The following is a 21469-nucleotide window of genomic DNA, read 5'->3' on the forward strand; positions in this document are numbered from 1 at the left end:
ATCACGTAAATCTCTTGTATTTTATGTGATTATTTTTTATTTCCTGTTACTTTTCTTGATTTAATTGATTGGGTCTCAACACTTATTATTTTTTTTATCAGTGGCGTGATTCACAATAAAAACACCAACTACAATAGTTTATTTATTGTGTAAAAGTATTAGAAAAACAAAAATGTGCATCATATTATATTTGTGTACATGGTAGTAGGATGACTTGGTCGCATTAGTATTTCAACCTTAAACAATAGGAAAGGAAATTATTTCTTTTGCTTTTCATCTTAGGGCAGGGGAAATAGACCCCCACTCATTAATTTATTCCAAGATTTAACCCAAAAATCAAATACAATACTATTTTCAATTACTTTAGTAGTTATGGATCCACTAGTTTTCCCTGTTTTTGGTTGAAATAATGAAGAGTTAATTCCTATATGGCCCCCTACTTTGTGACCAGCTTCCTTTATGGCCCCCAAATTTCTGTAAATTCAAATATGGCCCCCTATTTTCATGGAAATGTCTTAACTACCTTTCCCATTAATATATTTTCAAAATAAAATTAAAAACAAAATCTTAAATTCCACCTCACTTCCCTCTCCACCACTCATCTCTCTCCACGTCACCTATCTCTCCAACTCACCTCTCTCTCTCTCCAACTCACCTCTCTCTCTCTCCAAGTCAGCACTCTCATGAAGGTCGCCGGCCGGAAAATTTTCCGGCCGGCGACCTTCAAACTTAAAAAAAAAAAAAAAAAAAAAAAAATTTCACTCATCTCTCTCTCTCTCTAAAAATTCCGGCAAAGGGGGTTTTCCTTCGCCGGAATCTGGTCTGTTGAAGAACAGACCAGATCGGCCTGTTCTTCAACAGACCAGTTCGGTCTGTTCTTCAACAGATCCGGTCTGTTCTGTTGAAGAACAGACGGTCTGTTCTTCAACAGACCAGATTCCGGCGAAGGGAAACCCCCTTCGCCGGAATTTTTAGAGAGAGAGAGAGATGAGTGAAAAAAAAAATATTTTTTTTTTTTTTTAAGTTTGAAGGTCGCCGGCCGGCGACCTTCATGTGAGTGCTGACTTGGAGAGAGAGAGAGAGAGAGAGGTGAGTGAAAAAGAAATTTTTTTTTTTTTTTTTTTTAAGTTTGAAGGTCGCCGGGGTCGCCGGGCGGAAAATTTTCCGGCCGGCGACCTTCATGAGAGTGCTGACTTGGAGAGAGAGAGAGGTGAGTTGGAGAGATAGGTGACGTGGAGAGAGATGAGTGGTGGAGAGGGAAGTGAGGTGGAATTTAGGATTTTGTTTTTAATTTTATTTTGAAAATATATTAATTGGGAAGGATAGTTATGACATTTCCATGAAAATAGGAGGCCATATTTGAATTTACAGAAATTTGGGGGCCATAAAGGAAGCTGGTCACAAAGTAGGGGGCCATATAGGAATTAACTCAATAATGAGTAGGAAACTTGAAGTACTTGACCTATAGATTGACCAATTGTCCAATGAAACCAGTCAAATTCATTATTTATGAGGCTAAGTTAGTAGTTTATCATCTATAGTCTCAGAAAATAAAATTGCAAATAAAATAATTTCACTTCATACAGAATTTTGCAGATGATCATAACGAAAAGTTGTAAATACACGTTTTTAGCCTAAAAACCGAAAGAGGAAATACATAAAGTGTGAACATCAGCTTGGTCGGTTGAAAAATGATTTTCTTTTTGTTAAATGTAGAGAAACCACTTTTCACTTTGTTAGGCATAAAAATGCTAAGCACAAAACGTATATACTAATAATTAATATACGTGATCTTTACTTAAAATAATCAAAAGTGATTATTTAGTGCATTACTTGTTTAATTCGTGGTTAAGAAAATGGAAGAAAATGTAGTTAGGCATAAGCAGCGCCGTCCTATCCATAAAAATATAGTGATAGTACTATTAGACATTCTTAATCACACTTGATTAGAAGAGATTTTTTTTTTTTTTTTTTGAGAATGATTAGAAGAGATATTGTGAGTATATGTTGTTTAAAGTTCATAATATTGTAGTAGGGAAATTAATATGTGGGGAGACTAAGGGCAATGTGAACCCACTTATTTTGATTAATATTTTGGGTAGTTAGAAGTGAGGAGTTCCATTCACTTCTACAACAATGGATTTAGCAAAGAATGAAAGGGTGAAAAACAAAGTGGGGTGGAAGAGAAAGGCATGTTTACTGTTTATAGAGAATACAGTGAAGGATCACCTATCAGTACGAAGAGAATTGATATTTCTTTAAAGTTGTGATGAAAACAAACAAACAAATAAGTTTGTCTTTGGTTGAACAATATGAATAGAGTTTAAATCTTATCGTTTCGAAAATTGTAGATGAAAACAAACAATCATTTCAGATTTCATATGGGATCTACAAAAAACAAACACCACCTTATACTAATACACAATATTCATCAATGAAAACAAATAATGGTTGAATGGGCCATATAACCATAATATATTTAATTAATGAATATAAACATAAATATATAGATTTAAAGTAAACTTATAAATGTGGAAGACGAGAAATGTGAATAATTTTCTATTTAAACTTTTCAAATTTAAAACTCAATTTACATATACATATATGATATATATATATATATGTGTGCGCGCGCGCGTATTTGTAAGACATTGTTTAGTGTATGTTATTTTGACAAAAGCACTTGTTTTAAGACATAACTTCATTATAAAATAAGGAAAAGAAAAACATCACCGCCTGTTAAATATAAAACTAGATGTAAGGCATACATCATACATGAACATTTATGGTGTGTTTGGACGACGGAATCATGAATCCGCGGATTCATGAGTCTCTGGAATTCATGATTCCACGGATTCATGAATCCAAGTTATATATTTTGGTTTGTTTGACAACTAATAAGAATCCTATGACTTATTATTATTTGAGTATTTTTAAACGTTTCTTTAGAAAAAATATCGAATAAACTTTGTTCTCGAAACTCGTTTTATTCGAGGAAATATCAACTTTTGGAAAAAACGGGTTTCGGGAAAAAATAATTTCTGAGAAAAATAGTTTTCGAAGAAAAAATGATTTTCGGGGAAAAAATTGATTTTTGGGAAAAAAATGATTTCTGGAAAAAACAATGATTTTCGGGAAAAAAATGACTTTCAGGGGAAAAAATATTTTTTGGGAAAAATAATGATTTAAAAAAAAAATATATTTTTAAAATAATTATTTTGTCGAAAACATTTTTTTGTTGATTTTAAATTTGAAATTTGGATAAACTAATCCAAAATCCTAGAAAAATTAGGGGGTAGGGTGGGATTTTGGTCCAATACAAATTTTGGAATTAGGAATCCTTAGGATTCAAGAGTCTTGAGATTCTTGGTAGCCAAATACACCAAGAATTCATGATTCCTACCAAATCCCACTTTTGATAGGAATCCTACTTAGGAATCTTGCAACCAATCACACCATTATTGTTTTTTGTTATAATAGACCTCTTAAAAAACAAATAAATGCTACTTATTTAATGGATTTTTTTTAAATGTATTTAATGGATTATTATTACTTTTTAAAGTATTTATAGTAGATCAAAAATTTGCTTAGGAAACCCCAAATAGCAAAAACATCGTCAAATCCAACTTCCAACTAAAATATCCAAGGTTGTGTTTGATAGCAATTTGGAGAAAATAAAAAAAATAGGATAAATTTTACTCGGAGAAATTTTTTCTCTGAGAATAATTTTCTCTTTAAATCTTTTCATATTTTCCACTGTTTGGTTTGGCTAGAGAAACAGTCCAAAATTATCTGAATTATCTGCAACTATACCCAAACACAACTGATTCATCTTCTTAAGATGGAGAAAGGGTTAAGAAGAAAGAAATTGATTTATGGTGTTAGAGTTTGATCTGCTACTTTAGAAACTGCAAAAGTAGCATCACAAGCTTATGAAAGAGCTTCAAAAAGTTTTAGTTAGAGAGAGAAAGCATCAATTGTAGCCAGAAGAATAAGAACATCAATGATAATTACCATATGATGGATTCTTCTTCTCTCTCTGTAGGAGAAAAGTATGGATTTCTTTCAAAACATGAAGAAGACTATTAGAGAGAGAAGTATTATTATAGGTTAAGACTTCATTGTCAATGTAATGATACGAGTTATTTAATAGATGGTATGAAATATTTAACATTAGTTTTGACCCAAGAATCTGTTTCGGATCGATCTTTAGTCATGGTTTATAGATATTCGTCATGGTTTATGTTCCTCTTGCGTTTGTGAAACAGTAAGTCAAAGCTGATAGTTGTGAAACCGTAACGGCATGAATTAGTCAGCGAAACTCCTCTTGCATTTCCAACCTTTGAACTTTTTTTTTTTTGTTGTTGAAAGACCTTTGAAGTTATTGGTAGTAGTTTAAATCACAATTAGAGGTTCAAATTCTAGACAGGGAGTGACTAATGTAGAGAGAGATTGGCAACTGAAAATAGGGATTGGAATGTAAGTGAGAAGGGGTGGTGAATACTAAATTAACTTAACAGCTCGACAAAGTGGTAAGGTCACACTCCCTTTCTCACACTTTGCCAACACACTCACGTTAGGTTAGGTTAAAAAATACAACCCCCTTCCCTTTATTCTGTTCTTCATGGTAAAACCATGCCTTTCTCACCCTCTTATTTACAGCTTCATCCTTAGAGAAACACAATTTTAGAGAGAGAGAGAGAGAGAGATTCGTTGGCTGTAAAGCAAACCAATCTCAAATTCTCTCTCTCTCTCTCTCTCTCTCTAGAAGATTGGAATGTAAGTCGAGAGAGATGGAGAGACTCAGTTGGCTGTGAAGCATCAGTGCATCACCATATGCCGATCAAGCATTAGTACTCTAAAACCTACTTTTTTTTAGTAGGTTGAAAAAAAGTTTCTCTTATAAAAAGTGGGTAAAAAATTCCCCGTGTTGGGAGAAAAAATTGGATAAAAATGTCACGTGATGTGGGTTTCCCTTTTCCCCTATTTGCCTATCAAACATAAAGAAATTTTAAGTTTTAGATAAACTTTTTCTCTTTTCCCCGAGAAATATGGCTATCAAACAGACCCCAAGTCTCATGGTTTTTCACAAGTCCTTAGAAAACTTCATTTGTAATTTTTCTTATTTTAAATAGTAAAATATGGTTATTAATTTTATATGAAACCACTTACACAAATTACAAGTCCATAATGGTCATTCATCCATGAGTTAACTAAACTAATAACCCTTTTTTTCTAGTAATATTTTCATTGTTCTCCTACGAATTTTTTTTTGGTTGATCATACACAACTTTATTTTAAAAATGTTGTTCCATGACATAATTGGTGGCTTAATCTAGTACTTTAGACGTCTGTACATCTTCTACAAGCAACTATGCTGATTCTTTAGAGTTTATATTGGTGATTTTAAATTTTGACATTGTTAGAAAAACAGGTACTTAGAGCATGAGGTTCTACGTTCGATTCTTAAAAGAAGTGAAATTCATTGTTATTAAACTTGATTTATAAAAGGTGTAAATAACAAGTTTGTTGGGCTCTAAGCTCTTTAGTATATTGTTAGGCTTTAAAATCCCTTTGATTAGTAGTTTAACTTAGGCAGTTATTCTGCTCATGCCAGATTGAAAATTTCATTCTGCTTCTCACTCTGTCCACCTAGTGGTGGTCAACGATTTGTGTCGGTCCGGAAACGACCGGCACAACCCGTTTATAAGGCAACGCAGCACAACACGGAACAACGCGTGTCGTGCCGAACCGTCACGAGTCGTGGCGGGTCTGGGATTTTAAGCTCCCGGACCCGTCAACCACGACAGTTTAGGAACGAAAACACGACCAACCACTCGTGGCGTGCCTAACCCGCCACAGAGACGACATGACAACGACTGGACCGCTGCCATGGGATGTTTCTATGCCCAGTCCCACGACTATGTCCACCCCTATTTGGACGTTTACATGTGGGAGAGAGGAAGGTGGGTGTAATTTAAACATTTAATATCAACTGGACTTTCAACATTTACATGTGGGAAGTCTGAGTAGGGTGTAAGTGTTTCAACAAAAAAAGAGTAGGTTGTAAGAGAGAGATCTGGATTATATTTAATATATGTATATATATGGGCCATTTCCCAAATGGCCCCCAACTTTGTGATCAGCTTCCTGCCTAGCCCCCTACTTTAGCAAATATTCTCATATGGCCTATTTTTTCCGTTATCTTTAACTGTCCGTTACTCACTCCTCCACCTCATTTCCTCTCTCTGCCAAGTCACTTAAAATGCCACATCATCATCTTCTCCGGCAGGGGTCGCCGGCCGGCCATATTTCCGGTCGGCGACCTTCAAACATTAAAAAAAAAAGTTTTTTTTTCTCTCTCTCTCTAAAATTGAAGGTCTGCTCCGGTCTGATTCGAACAGACCTTTGAAGGTCTGTTCGAATCAGACCTAGATCTGGTTCATTGGCAGAGGGGGAACAAAGACTTTTTCTTTTTTATGTTTGAAGGTCGCTGGTCGGAAATTTGGTCAATCGGCGACCCTTGCCGGAGAAGATGATGATGTGACATTTTAAGTGACTTGGCAGAGAGAGGAAATGAGGTGGAGGAGTGAGAGTAACGGACAGTTAAAGATAACGAAAAAGGGGGTCATATGGGAATATTTGCTAAAGTAGGGGGCTAGGCAGGAAGTTGGTCACAAAATTGGGGGCCATTTGGGAAATAACCCTATATATATACATGTCAGTTTGTTTTCATTCACCACCTAGTTTTGGCATTTCTTTCATTTCATTCCACTAAAGAAGCATACTCTGACTTTTTTGTCCTCCAATTTGCTGGGTCTCTCTCTCTCTCCAAATCAACTTTGTTTGAAACATCTCTCAATGGCATCAAAGGATCCAGCAGCAACTGAACCTTCTTCCTCAACTAGGTCATCTCTCTTCTCCTCTCCTCTAACTGTCTTTCTCAGTCTCCCACCCACCCACCCATCTCTCTCTCTCTCTCTCTCTCTCTCTCTCTCTCTCTCTCTCTCTCTCTCTCTCTCTCATATATATATATGATAGGGTATGACATGGTTGTTATTGTATGTGCAGATGGTGGTCGGAAAAGACAGTGGCAGTGGTGACGGGAGGAAACCGAGGGATAGGGTTTGCCCTGGTAAAGAAGCTAGCAGAGTTGGGAGTAATGGTGATTCTAACTTGTAGGGATGAATCAAAGGGAAAAGAAGCAATTGAATTACTAAAATCTCAAGGAATTGAAAATGTTGAATTTTTTCAATTAGATGTGATGGATCATAATTCTATCATGGAGTTTGTCTCATGGTTCAAGCAAACATTTGGTCTCCTTGATATTCTTGTAAGTATATATTAATTAATTAATTATTCTCCCTCTTCTTAGCTAGGTTTAGCAAAGGCTCCTATCCTAGCTCTATGAACTACCACCCTAATTTCTTTGGGAAATGACACTATCCCGACCCTTCCCCAGTTGAATCCAGACCGACTGACGTATCGAGCATAGATTCACATAGAGAAAATTACAAAAAAAATTCCCTCTAGATGTATTGTCCGACACATCAAACGCTCGAGAGAAGTGTTGGACATAGTATCACGGTTGAATTTCTTTTGGCATTGTCATCCTTGACCTTCACTATCTTGCCCTAGTTCCACTCCTTGTGGAGTCAAATGTTCTAACATTGGTAAACTCAATGCGAATATTAAACGATTTTAATTACCATATATGACGGTGAAATAACAGTTGTTACAAGGGTTCTTAATTCAGATATTAGTATATTGACACCTTTCGCGGCACATGGTATCTATTAATTCGTAAACTCCCTTTACCTACAAAAAGCAACTAGAAGAAATAACCTAGAAGTTGACTTTAATCTATTATATAAAATACAATGGACCTTGACTCCTTTTTTGTAATTTGATTAGGCAAAATTTTGAGGTGCACTCAAGGGAGAGTTGGGTATAATACATCATTTATACTATCTAATAAGAAGTTTCAAAAAATGATGAATTTTCACCTCCAACTAATTGAATCTGCCGCCTAGCGAGTGTCCAACCGCTACACTAAAAAGTGGTGGACAAGTACTGACTATACTTGTTTAAAAAAAATGTATCTTGATCACTATTAAAACGACTTGATTGTATCTTCAAAAAGTTCGATAATTATAACAGAAAAATACTTGATCGTATTGATTTGATTGCACCTTGTGTGCCTATTCTGATTATTTCAAATAATTGCGTATGTATCATATTACAACTTGTGTTGGTTGTATGAGAATATTTTCTTGTTGAGGTGTATCACGTAATAACTTACATGACTTGGCAAATGTGTCATTACTTTCCTAATTAAATGATTATAGTATACATTATTTATGGAAGAAATTTTATTAGTAATTTAATTTTCTTTTACACTATCTAAATTAATTTTGTAATATCTTTCTTTGTAGGTTAATAATGCAGCAGTATCATTCAATGATATCCACGAGAATTCGATTGAGCATGCGGACACGGTTATTAAGACCAACTATTACGGACCCAAATTATTAACTGAATTCGTTCTTCCCTTGTTTCGACAATCTGAATCTTTCAGTCGAATTTTAAATGTCAGTTCCCGTCTTGGATTATTAAATGTAAGTAAAAGTCCAATCTCGATTAACTTGATGAGTATCTATTTGACAATGGTTTAACCTAATTTTTTGTGGTTATGTAGAAAGTTAGCAACCCCATAGTAAGGGGCATATTAGAGGATGAAGAAAAATTATCAGAAGAATGTATTGAATTCATTTTAAATAGATTTCTAGAAGATATAAAAGGTGGTGTTTGGGAGGAAGAAGGATGGCCAAAGGTTTGGACTGATTATGCAGTTTCAAAACTTGGATTAAATGCTTATTCAAGAGTTCTTGCCAAACGCTACCTTGGAAAAGGTTTAAGTGTTAATTGCTTTTGTCCCGGGTTCACTCAGACAGAGATGACTCGGGGGAAAGGGAATCATTCTGCCGACTCAGCTGCTGAAATCGCTGCTCAGATTGTCTTGCTGCCACCGGATAAGCTACCAACTGGCAAATTTTATATTCATAATAAGCCCTTCTTGTATTCAAAAATTTAGAATCACAAAAAATGAAGTAAGTTTTTCATTTGTATTTGTATGTTCCCATATAAAGAAAATGCTATTTGATCGGACAAAAAGAGGTTTGAATGATCCGACAAGGCTGAATTGTTGATGTCATGTGCAAATGTAGTTTTATCGAGGAATATTAGACCAGGTCGGATCAAGTAACATTGTTGTTGATATAGAACGTACTCTTAATTTTTATTTTAAGTGTGTTGCTTAACATGTGAGTCATTAGCATGATGTAATTAAGCTATGATTAGTCTATCTTTGCCTTTGTAAACTATCCAGTTCATCTGTGTATTCATTTGTTTAAGATTACAAAATCGGAGAGTTGGTCGAAAGTCTTACGGATGAATAACTAGAGAAGAAGAACAAGAAGACCAATACGAGATGATGAAGATGGAGGTTGGACAAAAAAAATTTAAATCAATTTTAAAGTTGACTGGGGATTGATTATTCAAGTTTGAGAGGGTTATAGTTAAGTTCGAATGTGATAATGTCACATCTCAGGAGATAAAAGTTTGTATCAAGCGAATATAAGTATGGCGGGTGCGCATAGGTTTAAGTCAGCACACATTAGTTTATGTCAGTGGATATAGGTTATACCAGACAGAAAATATTAGATAACGTATAGGACATTTGAAAATGCAGTTTGCATTGGCCTTTATGCATTACGCGTACGCTCTTATACATCACCAAAGTGTTCTAATAAGCAAAATGCACAATGACTTGTATATAATGTAAATTATTTGAAGTACAAAAAGAAATTGTTACGTACAAGAGTTTATGTTTTATACAATAGAGTTCGTGTACCAGATCAGACAACTTTTTTTGAATCAAATATATAACGAATAGTAATTCTAACTTCCAGATATGTATTATATTTTCTTGTGACCTTGGGCTCTTCTTTTATTAACCCTTTCTTTTAGACATTTTGACCAATTACCATATAATTGTAACTTATTAGCAAATTTTCTGTTTTTTTTTTGTTGAACTAGCAAATTTTCTGTTGGGCTAACAAAATTAAACATCATCAAATTAGTTGAATACCCAATTTTTAAATTCTTATTAGTTTAAAAACATATCTTGTTTGTTCAAAAATCTAAATATTTGTTTGTTTAGTTAAAAACTCAAAAATTTATATTTTGTTTGGTTAAAATCAAAATTTTTTTGCAAGTAGTTGCAACTCTCTTGTAAGTTGTTTCAAATTACGAAAATATCTAAGGAGTTTAAGCTTAGAAAAAAAATGAGTGACTACACAACCCGCTTCTTGGGACTCCCACTTGAACCGTCCGTGAGAGAAACAAGGGTTTCTCTCTCCACGTGACTGGACATGTGAGAGGAAAGAGAAACCCTTGTTTCTCTCACATGCTGTTCAAGTGGGAGTCCCAAGAGGCGGGTTGAATATACTTTTTGTTTTCGATAGCAAAAAATTTAGAAGGAGTTTTGATCAAATTTCATATTAAACAAATTCTCTAGAATTTCTTTCTTGGGTGTGTCTATAGGCACCCCTCCTTGGGCTTCAGACAGTTCACTTCAAATCCTTAATAATTGACTCCTATAGATAGACGCACCCCCTCTTTCTTCCCTTCAAAATCCTTAAGTGACTGACTCCCAAATCGATTTCTTTCGCCGGCGTCAGGTGACTTACCTAAGCCTTTCTCTCTCTAGAAATCTCTCTCTCTCTCTCTCTCTAAATTGATCGATCTGAATTTATCTCTTTTTTTTCTTCAGTTTTCATTTTAATCAATAACAAGATGGCTTTTACTATGAGAAGTGTGAAGGTTCCCCCTAATTCAGCAACCCTAGAAGAAGCGAGAAAAAGAACTTTCGATTTCTTCAGAAGTGCATGCAGATCGATTCCCACCATTATGGATATCTATAATCTTAATGATGTCGCTACTGTTTCACAACTTCGATCCACTATCTCTGCTCAAATCCGAAAGAACGCTCAGATCACTAACCCTAAGGTCCTACCTTTTCCCCAATTCTTTGCTAGTAATTCTTCGATTTTCAACTTTTTTTTTTCTTTTCCATGGTTGGGTTCTTCATTTTTATTTAGGGTTGTTAATTTTTTTGTGATCAGTTAACGAAAATTAGGGTTTTTAATTGGTTTCTTAAATTTATGATTCTAGGTTTTTAATAGTAGATTATATGATGGATGGGTCTATTGAAGGAAATATTGTTGTTTCTTTTATGAAACTTCTCTCTAGGAACCAAGTACAGCTAAAAGAAGGCGGAAATTAACATGAATTTAGTTTAGTACTAACTTTTTTATTTGTTTTAGAATCTGGGTTGTGTTAGAGAAGATTTGTTCTTTGTGGAAGGAGACTTGTTTTATTGAGTCTTCAGGTCGAAATTCCTTTTTATCCTTATTTTCCGCCTCATGACGGGAGTTTGTATAAGGTTCCAAAGACTAGTTAGGGATTTCAATTGGGGAGATAGAGGAAGGACTATACTCAAAAATTGATGGATTAGTAAATTTGTTTGTTTCGACCGAGAAGGTGATTCTTCTAGGGGCATGTAGTATAGTATTGCAAGGGTCCTAAGCATGAAACACCTACGAATTTTATCTATCACATTTGAAAGCTTAGTGTGTGATCAAGTCCTCATAATATATATGGCATATATCATATCCTAGCTTTCGGACTGTAAACTTTATATCTCTTCCACTTGATTACCTTGTTGTTTTTATACCCCTTGTGGGAAGGTTAGCGAATTATAGTATGCTTCTGATTGCAAGAGCTCTTTTCATTTTCAGTCACTTTCGGATATTTCCGACTGAAATGTTGTCAACCATTTTATGTTTGAAGATTCATGGAAATGAGAAATGGCGACTAGTTTTGGTTAACAAGTTTGTACCAAAATTTCTGCCTCGCCATGCTCATAAGTCAGATGAACATTAATCTTTTAGTCTTCATATGCTTGCACTCTGTCAAATCTTGTGTTTTCCCTGGTTCCAGTCTTTTAAGGGTCGAGAAATTGCTCCGTTCTTCAACTGTCTCTAAACTAGAGCCTAGTATTACTTACAGATTAGATATTACTGAGTAACCCACATTGTCAAGTCACATTACTAACTCTTATTGATGAGTTTGTGGGTATCAAGTACTATAGCCTGTCAAGTTATGAAAGGTACTCCATCTTGTGTGAGAATATAATGGCAGTCATTGTTATTTGTAAAGGGTGCCGTTTGCGCTATAGAGTAATTGTTCTACGGGTTCGTGTTTTTTGGTTGTTAATAGTTATAATAAAATAATGTTGGAGGGGCGACCATTCGTAGCTATGAAATAAGCAGTTTTGTTCCAGGAGTCTGCCCCAGGGCCAGGACTTTAAGCCTCCAAAACCTCTTGCTTTATAATCAGATAAACAAGTTTTCAGAAAACGTTGTACACTACCCACTACGTGTCTCTGCCAGTCTGCCTGTACTACTATATCTTCTTTTAGCAGTTGTTCTTCAAGAGTTTTTCTTTCCACACCAGAGAAAAATGTAACACTGTCTATTTCGAGTTTCATGAATATTTGTTCTTATTTGTCTTATAAAGGAAGCATAATGAATGATGCAGGTTATTGATATGTTGTTGTTCAAAGGAATTGAAGAACTGAACAACATTGTTGAGCATGCAAAACAACGGCATCATATCATCGGCCAATATGTGGTCGGTAACGAAGGACTTGTTCACGACGTAGGCACCAAAGATCAAGGAGTCTCTGACTTCCTTAAAAAGTTCTACTCCAGCAATTACTTCTGAAGCTTAAGAGGGAGAGGAAGTGTCCGGACACCTTTCACTGTGTTCTAGACGTTATGGGTAGTTTTTGTTTGTGTTCTCTTCGACTTGTTGAGTCCGAGGAAGAGGAATAATTATGTACACAACTGAAACAGATCTTGTTTCTCTATTATGTCTTGAATCAATTTATGTTTTAAGTTGTTCTCTTGGTTACTACAAGATCATGTTGAAACTATATGGTCAGTGTACTGAAGTATGATTATAAAAGAAAATGTTTCTGTTAATAGCAATTCTAAACATGAATTACGGTGGAGTTACCATCGAACTATTCCTATTCGGAAGCTAAAATGGGGAATTCCTTTTGGGGTGACAGGGAGGAAACACGGAGAAATCATTGGATGGCGGCTCGGGGCAGATTGTGCCAATCCTCAAGCTCTTTGACTCGTGAACCAAACCTTGGTAAACGTGGCTTTGAGATAAACATTCAAAATGGGGCGGTTGAGAAACGAGGACCAACTTCATGTTTTCGACCACAAGACTTTCCTAATGTCAATAGATGCATTTTGTGCAAGACCTGCCTAGATGCATTTTTGTGTAAGACCTGCCTAAATTCAGGCACAATCTCAGTGGATACGAGAAAAAAGGGGAGAGAGAAGATAGATGGTGGTGGCCGGCCAGCCGGTCATAGAAGGAGAAGAGGAAGAAGATATATTTTATTTATTTCTTCCTAACGAAGGGTGGTTTGAGGAGTCGCTTGAAATAGAGATAACGGTTAAAGTTGACTAACAGAAAATTGAAAAAGAGACTATGTCGGAAGTTAATCATCTTTAAAGGACCATTCCATTCAGGGGCTAAGTCTCCAACTACAAATTTTAATCTTCAACTCGAAGAACAAGATGGCGATGATATAATAATTGAGATAAACATTCAAAACAAAAAACCACAAGGTTTATTACAACGACATCGACATCATACAAACTTCTATCAAACTACACACTCGCTTCATTCCCTCTTACAAAAAAGAAGAGTTAAAATGGAAATTTTTATATAAAAATGCATTTTCAGAAGAAATTCCCATTAATATATCTCTATAATTGTAAGAAGAGATTGAAGAGTGCAACTGGCCCTTAGCTTTTTTTATACTTTGCTCACAGCAGTACTTCTCTATCAAATATCCAGCTGAAAGGAGCGTTTCGCTCTTCCTTGCTCTTTTTCGCTTGAGCTCTCTCCTCCAACCTTCTAATTCTCGGTGTTAACCCACATACATATTCTTGAGCTTTTCGTCCCTCTGCCGAAAGACCTGTGATTTTCTCCACTTTCCATCTCCCCACTAGAAATTCGAGTATATCAGCATAATCTTTAGCAGTGTAAACACCAAGTCGTTGAGCCACCGACGAGAAGTTTTCGAAAAGGTTGTCTTCTTTACCATCATACATTAAGTGGGCTGGCATTGATATTTTCTTCTTCATCATATCTGCAAAAGCTAAGATAGTACCATCTGCATCAATCTCGAAAAGCTTTTCAACAATCTTGGTGTAAGCTGTTTCATGTCGCTTTTCATCTGCGGCAATGATTCCACATATCTGTGCTAGCTTCAAGTCTCCATGTTCCTTTGCGTGCCTAGCTGTGTTTCCATGGGAGATGAAAGTTGCTCTCTCCTGGAACGAGGTGTAGATGAATCCGAGATACGGGTTGTTCTCGGTTCGAGGATCCTACATCATTGACAAAATATAAAAACGAAATTTCCCGATTATAGATCAAGACTCAACAGAAACTTTTATCCACAGTAGAAGAACTTGAGGAATGAAATTTCATAGTAGCTGAAGCAAAATAGATGATACAGTTATATTACCATTCCTGATCCAATTAAATACTGAATTGTCTTCTCAATTTGTTTCATGTCGACTCGGCCAGATAAGTAGAGATACTTGTTGAGAAGATCACCATGTCTATTCTCTTCAGCAGTCCATGCCCTTGTCCAGACAGCCCAAGAAGTTGGGCTTGCACCTGTTTTTTATATTTATTTTCGAATCAACCCCATAATCTTGAAGAAGATAATGAATACAAGAAAAACCCTAAGCTGGTTAAACAAGCTCTAGCAACCATGACCTCTAAGCCGAGATAATCGAAAGGCAACCAACCTATGGGTAGGTCGTGAATTTGATCCTTAGACCTCCCGCTTTGGTTTAGATATTCCCACGAGAATAAATAACAATAAATAAGATCGAGGAAGATTAAACTAGCTGTTACCTGTTTCATCCCTGACCCCATCTAATGTGTTAAGCATGGTTTGATACGTGGGAAGGGCTTCCTCTGTAATCATGTCTCCAACCAAAACAACGAAGTAGTCGTCTGGGATCTCCTTCGCTCTCTTTCTCAGTTCAGTGACTTGGTCATAGAAACCATCTGAGGCCGGTTCCGGAAGAAAGTCTTGTGGTTGCCAACATTTCTCGACGGGCTTCAAATGTACCAAGATGTTATTATCTGCCCAATCCTCCAAAGATTTGAAGATTTCCATCTTTTCTGGTGGCATTGAGTGGCTGACCTGAACATGCACCTCACGAGGAGGGGTAAAGGGCTTCTTGAGAGTCTCCGTCCCACTGAAACAAGTATAAGAGTCGAGTTATATAATGATTTTCAAGAAAACCTTGTTAGTTACTAAATATAACTTCAAAGCTTCGAAAGGTTTCAAAGATAAAAGTCTCTCCTTAATCAACAAAATTAAATATTTGACCATAACCGAAAGCTTCTAACAAACCGTAGAAACACAGGTAACGATATTCTTAGGATCAATTTTACAAGTTCGTTTTTCGATTATGGTCGTTCGGGAAGATTAAGGAACGATTAGGTGGCAATGCAAAATGAAAGCGAAATGACTGCATAAAAAAAGCTGATATATATATATATATATATATATATATATATATATATATATATATATATATATATATATATTTTCTATCTAAGGGCGTAAATGAAAATGAAGAAGAAGCCGATCCTTATTGTGGAGACACAGGAAGAGAAATATGAGAATAAGATCCCATTGATGAAGTCATTAAACTTCTAAAAATGAAAATGATTTAGTAGATATCCAAGAAAAAACAGACTCCACCAAAAACTAGTCTAAGTACCAATCTTTAGAGTAATCATAACTAGAGGCAAATCTCGGCCGAAACGAAAATCCTCTCCACTCCCTTCTAACTAGATGAAAAGGATAGATAGAGAAGTACTTTTCCTAGTATAAGAGAAATAATGACAACCAAACAGAAAACCAAGGTCATGCATGAATGAGTTATATTCAATTGAAGATAGGTAAGCAAAATCATAGTTGTTAGTAATAACCTCTCCATTTTAGTGGTTTTCCAATGTGGGACTATAAGATTTGCCTTTGAAAGCCATTTCCTCAATAATTGTAACCCTTAAGAACAAGCTAACTACAAAAATCAAACCTAATTTTACAATTCAACAAAATTAAAGAGAAAACACCATGTGCCCCAACCATCCCCACACAATAACAAAGAAAAATTGAACACCCAATTTATGAACAAATTAGTCTATTTAATTATGAAGAAGATTAGGAACATTATTCATATCCTAATTACAGAGAAAATTAGATTAACTATGTGAAATAATCAATAAGAAATTAAACAATTACATGACTAATTTCAAAGAACATGCATAAGTTGAATTCAGATTCTCAAAATGGAAGAAAACCCAGATCACGATTCAACAATTTTAGAGAGAGAAATGATGAAAAGCTTTAAAAACCCACAAAATAAAAACGATTTCTCAACTTAATAAGAACAAATTAAGAATACCCAGATCAGAAAAAAGAATTAAAATTGAAAAAATTAATGAGATCTCAAACACATTCATTCATGATATTAAAGAGAAGTGGGAAGAAGTTTACTTAGATGAGGTGGTACGAAGGGTGGAAGCCATGAAAACCTTGGGAGATCTAACATTGGCAACATTGGGGAAACCAAAAGATGGAAGCTTTTGAGATTGATAGGTTAAAGGGTTGAGTTTCAGAGCCATTTTCTCTCTCTCTCTCTCTCTAAACACACTTTGCCTTTCTTGTTTTTTTTGCTTTCCTCCTCCACAGAAGAGATCAATATATATAAACGGGACAACAGTTGCATGGAATCACCTAACCTCTACTTTTTGTCAACAATTACCACTATACCCTTGGTTCATTTTCAAATTTATTCTAAATTTTTTTTTTTCTATTTTATGTATTTTTTTTTTCCTTTCTTGTTGATTTTCTAAACTTCATAAACAATGTTATATCAACGGTGAGGGGAGTTGTCCCATCTAGGGAAATGGTATGCTTTTTAACCTATGATTACGTGGCCTTAAAACGTTTTATTACGAGCAGAAATTCAATGATTTCTGTGGATCGTCACCAGTAATATATACATTTCGATTCAAGGTTAGATACTTAGATATAAGTATGGTATGTCATTAATGTTTACATATTACATAATCAACGGTCAAATTGTTGTTTTTTTAGAAGTTGTGGAAAAATGTAAGACATTTATCACAACATTGAGGGGTAATTTAGGCAAATGATATTCATTTACCTAATCTCATGATATTTTGTAGTTTAGGTAATTTAATTTAATTTATAATTAATAAATATTTGATAAAAGTTAGATGGTAAAAATGGGTTCAAAGTAAAGGTAAAATGAGTATTGGGTAATAATTTTGTATTGTTATTAACGTCAATAAAGGTAAGAAGAACGAGAATATTGGCAAGTGATAGGTAATAAGAAGGATATATACAACGTGGCATCCCCACCTCAGCATGAAATCCACCCTTCATCCCATTGTCTCTTTCTCTCTTTAAAGTCCAAATGAACCCTAGTTTTAAGTCAAAGCTAGAATCAAGAGAACAATATTATTAAAACCCTAATTAGATCTTGCTTTGCTTCCCAAACCTACCATCATTACCCACAGATTTGCATTTGCCTTGATAGACTAAATATGACTATTCATGTAATCATGTGTCTTTTTTCTAAATTATTAGTACTAAACAACAACTAATCTAATTTTTTCAAAGGATGACATATCATAAAATGATAGAAATATGACTTTTAGGGCTCATCACAAAAAATTACCAATGAAACACGAATACAACTGCTATTAAACTATCTTACAATTATGAAAGAATCATTAAATGTGGTTGTGATGTTCGTGTAATTACTAACTTTTGGTTTGTTACGTTTTGAACACGATCAAAAATTAATATTTTAGGACTGAAATTAAAACGTCAAAATCTCTGAACTCAAGTTATTCGGTGTACATTTTAATTATTGGAATTGCATTGATATTGAGTGGTGGCTATGTGATTGAAAATAAAGCTAGGCTTAACTCAAAGTAGGCCATAATGTTCTAGTGGAAACGAAAATTCAATATATTATTTGGGAGGACCTACTCCAACGCCAAAGAAATTGAGCAAACTAATAGTGGTTCCAATAAAACAATATTAAAGAAACTCAAAATTGATATTTCTTATTATAACTTGGCAAGTAATTAGAAAATATGTTTTGGAACTATTTCATAAGCCAAGTAATCTCCTTTTATCACATTCAATGCTTTTTTTTAGTTTAAAATATAAGTATAGGTACTTCCATGCAGAAACAATAGAAAAAAAAATTGTAATTTACATAACTTTAAGTAAATCGACCAAATACGTGTGGAAATATACAACGAACTAATTTTGTATCACAAACAAAACATTTTGTAATCACACCAACACATTTTTCGTATGTGAAAGAGTTCCATTAGACTTGGAAGAAGGTTTCTTCTCAAATACTACAAATTAATGAGGAAAACAAAGAAGCAAATGACTTGATATTTTGATAGACCCTGTTTTCTTTTCATCTATTTATATAGGATTTTTAACTTTTCAAACAGTACACTAAGAGAGAGGGTTTGGACTCGAAAAATTGGATAAACAATTAGAATATGGAGTAATTATTTTTGTAATACATATGATCTATCCGGTGTATCCTCTTTAATAATGTTCATTAACTCCGGTCTAAACTCCCATAGGAAAACCTCAAACAAAAATATATTCCTTACCAATTAGCTTTTCAATCGGACTCCTTATTTACTTCTCTAAGTATGCTCAATTTTGAAGTATTGGAAGGACTCATTAAAGTTCATAATGATTTTCCTATTCTCCAATATTTGCATGGAGGGTGTGCACCAACAGAATTGAAATATGAGAGGATTGTTTTTTGTCTGATTTCACTTGAATTTGTGAATCATTTAGGGCGCAACCTTCTTTAACCCCTGCTTCAATGCATCTTCAATTCTTGATCATGATCGGAGTTGCTACCCTTGTAACCGCACTTCTAACATTTCACCAATGCAACAAGGCATCAATGTTTATCTTCAGAAATCTCAATGTAGTAGTTCCATTTCCATACATTATTTTCGAGATTGAATTATAAGAGGCGGAAATACCAGCACTCTCAAAGAACTTTGTGTGTTCTTTTAATGACCTTCCACTTATTTTCATGCATGTTGTTGGTTGTTTCACTTCTCAAACCAAATGTAACTTTTCATATGAAATCGATCACTACTACAAATATTGTTGTAGCTAGTTTCGTTGCTCGTCCAGATAATAATTTCGTTGCTCGTCCAGATAATAACACTCAATCACAAGTTTATTGGTCATTTGAGTTTATTACTTTATAACGAAATTCAACTACGAGAATATGATCTGGATTTAGTCTGATACTGATGTTGCAAGGAAGAATTGTAGAGAAGTGCTTATTTTAGAACTTGATATTTGTGTGACTTCTATCTCCAAATCGAATGTGAATAAGATAGAAAAATGATAGAAGAGACTACAAAAGTAAACCTACCGCAAACCTAAATAAGAGTTTGCCGTCCATTTAGAGTGAAAATGTTCATCAAGAGAGAGTATGAGAGTTTTTTTTAAAATTGCCAGCGTGCCTCGAATCCTTGACTTCTATGGTGGAAAACTAACTCTTACCACTCCAATCAAGGATTGTTGGCCGAGAGAGTACGAAGAGTTGCTTCAAAAATATAGACCGTTAATTTTGTGCAAGTTTCGATTAGACCTTGACTTGTAGCCTTTGTTAACATTGTTGAATCATATATGTGTTTTTTAAAACACAATAAAAGAAACGAGCCTTTGAATTCATGAATGTCATTTTCATGATAAATCCCAATCGGCATCTAAGAATGAATTGAAAGTGAGGAATTTTAAAATATTGAATCTTATGGATAATAAGCAATGAATAGACCCTTGAAGTTGTCCAAGTAGTTTATATGCTAAATGCCTAAATTTCTATGTGTACCCCATCTAAATTTAAATTTGGAAATGGAATGTTCCACTTCCACCCACCCACCCACCTACCATTTCACAATAAGTACTTCATTTGTACTCTCTTATTTCCCTAATGGCCCCCTACTTTGTGACCAGCTTCCCGCCTGGCCCCCTAAATTAGCAAAAATACTTATATGGCCCCCTTTTTCCGTTATCTTTAACTGTTTGTTACTCTCTCTCCTCCATCTCATTTTCTCTCTCTGCCAAGTCACCTATCACGGCCACATCATCATCTTCTCCGGCATTGGTCGCCGGCCGGCCAAATTTCCGGCCGGCGACCTTCAAATATTTAAAAAAAAAAGGTCTGTTCAACGAACAGACCTAGCTCCGGCGAAGGGAAACCCCTTCGCCGGAGTTTTAGAGAGAGAGAGGGTGAGGAAAAAAAAAATCTAGAGAGAGAAAATAAAAAAAAAAAACTTTTTTTTTTAAATATTTGAAGGTCGCCGGCCGAAAATTTGGCCGGCCGGCGACCAATGCCGGAGAAGATGATGATGTGGCCGTGATAGGTGACTTGGCAGAGAGAGAAAATGAGATGGAGGAGAGAGAGTAACAGACAGTTAAAGATAACGGAAAAAGGGGGCCATATGAGTATTTTTGCTAATTTAGGGGACCAGGCGGGAAGCTGGTCACAAAGTAGGGGGCCATTAGGGAAATAACCCTTACATTTACACTCAATGTTTATGTCACTGTCTAAACTAGGAAGATTGGGTTTCAAAAAAAAAAAAAAGTAAAATTATGTACAAAAATATTGGTTTCTTATGATCTAGGGCGTAAATAGGTGTAAGAAAGGTGCATCTAAATCACTCAAAGGGGTAAATAATACTCTTTCGAAGGGAAAAAAAGAGAATCAAATTAATGTTACTAAAATATGATCAGCCGGCACAAAGAACAAAATGGGGAAATTATTGGGGGCTAGATAAAGAAAAAATTTTGTACATACAACTAAAATCGACAAACACATAGAATTTGGTTGTAGGCACTCAACACTTCGAAATTTAATTGTATGAACTATGAAACAAGACAATCGATAATGTAAGTGGATAAAGATGTTAGGGCACTCCTTGGAGTACCCACCCTCTTAAACCTCTTCCTAGATTTATATACAAATAATGCTCGCTAAGCCTTTAGCAGGCCAATAAGCAGGACCACTTGGCTAACTTATGAGAATTTTGTAAGCAGGACAAGGTCAGGCTCGAGCCACTTTACCAAAAAGACACACCTAGGATCCCATAATGAAGATAGTAGCATCACGCATAAAATAAATCTTGATTTACAATC

General features: G+C 35.1%; 3 protein-coding genes across 4 annotated transcripts; 2 read left to right on the forward strand and 1 right to left on the reverse strand.

The window, feature by feature from the left end:
- Positions 1–6738: 6738 nt before the first annotated feature.
- LOC147568847 (salutaridine reductase-like) lies at positions 6739–9364 on the forward strand. The gene is made up of 4 exons (XM_086671478.1): positions 6739–6908; positions 7072–7333; positions 8436–8618; positions 8699–9364. Exons 1-4 carry the CDS (start codon positions 6862–6864, stop codon positions 9092–9094), a joined length of 888 nt encoding a protein of 295 aa, XP_086527604.1. The 5' UTR covers positions 6739–6861; the 3' UTR covers positions 9095–9364.
- A 1281-nt stretch (positions 9365–10645) lies between these two features.
- On the forward strand, positions 10646–13109 carry LOC147568848 (NADH dehydrogenase [ubiquinone] 1 alpha subcomplex subunit 6-like). Of its 2 annotated transcripts, XM_086655236.1 has the most exons (3): positions 10646–10742; positions 10835–11070; positions 12664–13109. In XM_086655236.1, the coding sequence occupies exons 2-3, from the start codon at positions 10858–10860 to the stop codon at positions 12847–12849; spliced, it is 399 nt and encodes a 132-aa protein (XP_086511362.1). In that variant the 5' UTR covers positions 10646–10742; positions 10835–10857; the 3' UTR covers positions 12850–13109. The 2 variants fall into 2 exon arrangements, with proteins under 2 accessions (XP_086511362.1, XP_086511361.1); XM_086655235.1 differs by lacking the exon at positions 10646–10742 and having other exon boundaries at positions 10749–11070.
- Positions 13110–13711: 602 nt separating this feature from the next.
- On the reverse strand, positions 13712–16956 carry LOC147568849 (stearoyl-[acyl-carrier-protein] 9-desaturase, chloroplastic-like). Its single transcript, XM_086655244.1, has 4 exons — positions 16736–16956; positions 15076–15425; positions 14678–14832; positions 13712–14537 (listed from the first exon to the last, which is right to left on the reverse strand). The coding sequence occupies exons 1-4, from the start codon at positions 16861–16863 to the stop codon at positions 13974–13976; spliced, it is 1197 nt and encodes a 398-aa protein (XP_086511370.1). The 5' UTR covers positions 16864–16956; the 3' UTR covers positions 13712–13973.
- Between the last annotated feature and the right edge of the window lie 4513 nt (positions 16957–21469).

This window comes from Eschscholzia californica, unplaced genomic scaffold (assembly GCF_041429995.1).
Source record: "Eschscholzia californica isolate CP2 unplaced genomic scaffold, dmEscCali1.0.p SCAF_1, whole genome shotgun sequence".
NCBI lineage: Eukaryota > Viridiplantae > Streptophyta > Magnoliopsida > Ranunculales > Papaveraceae > Eschscholzia > Eschscholzia californica.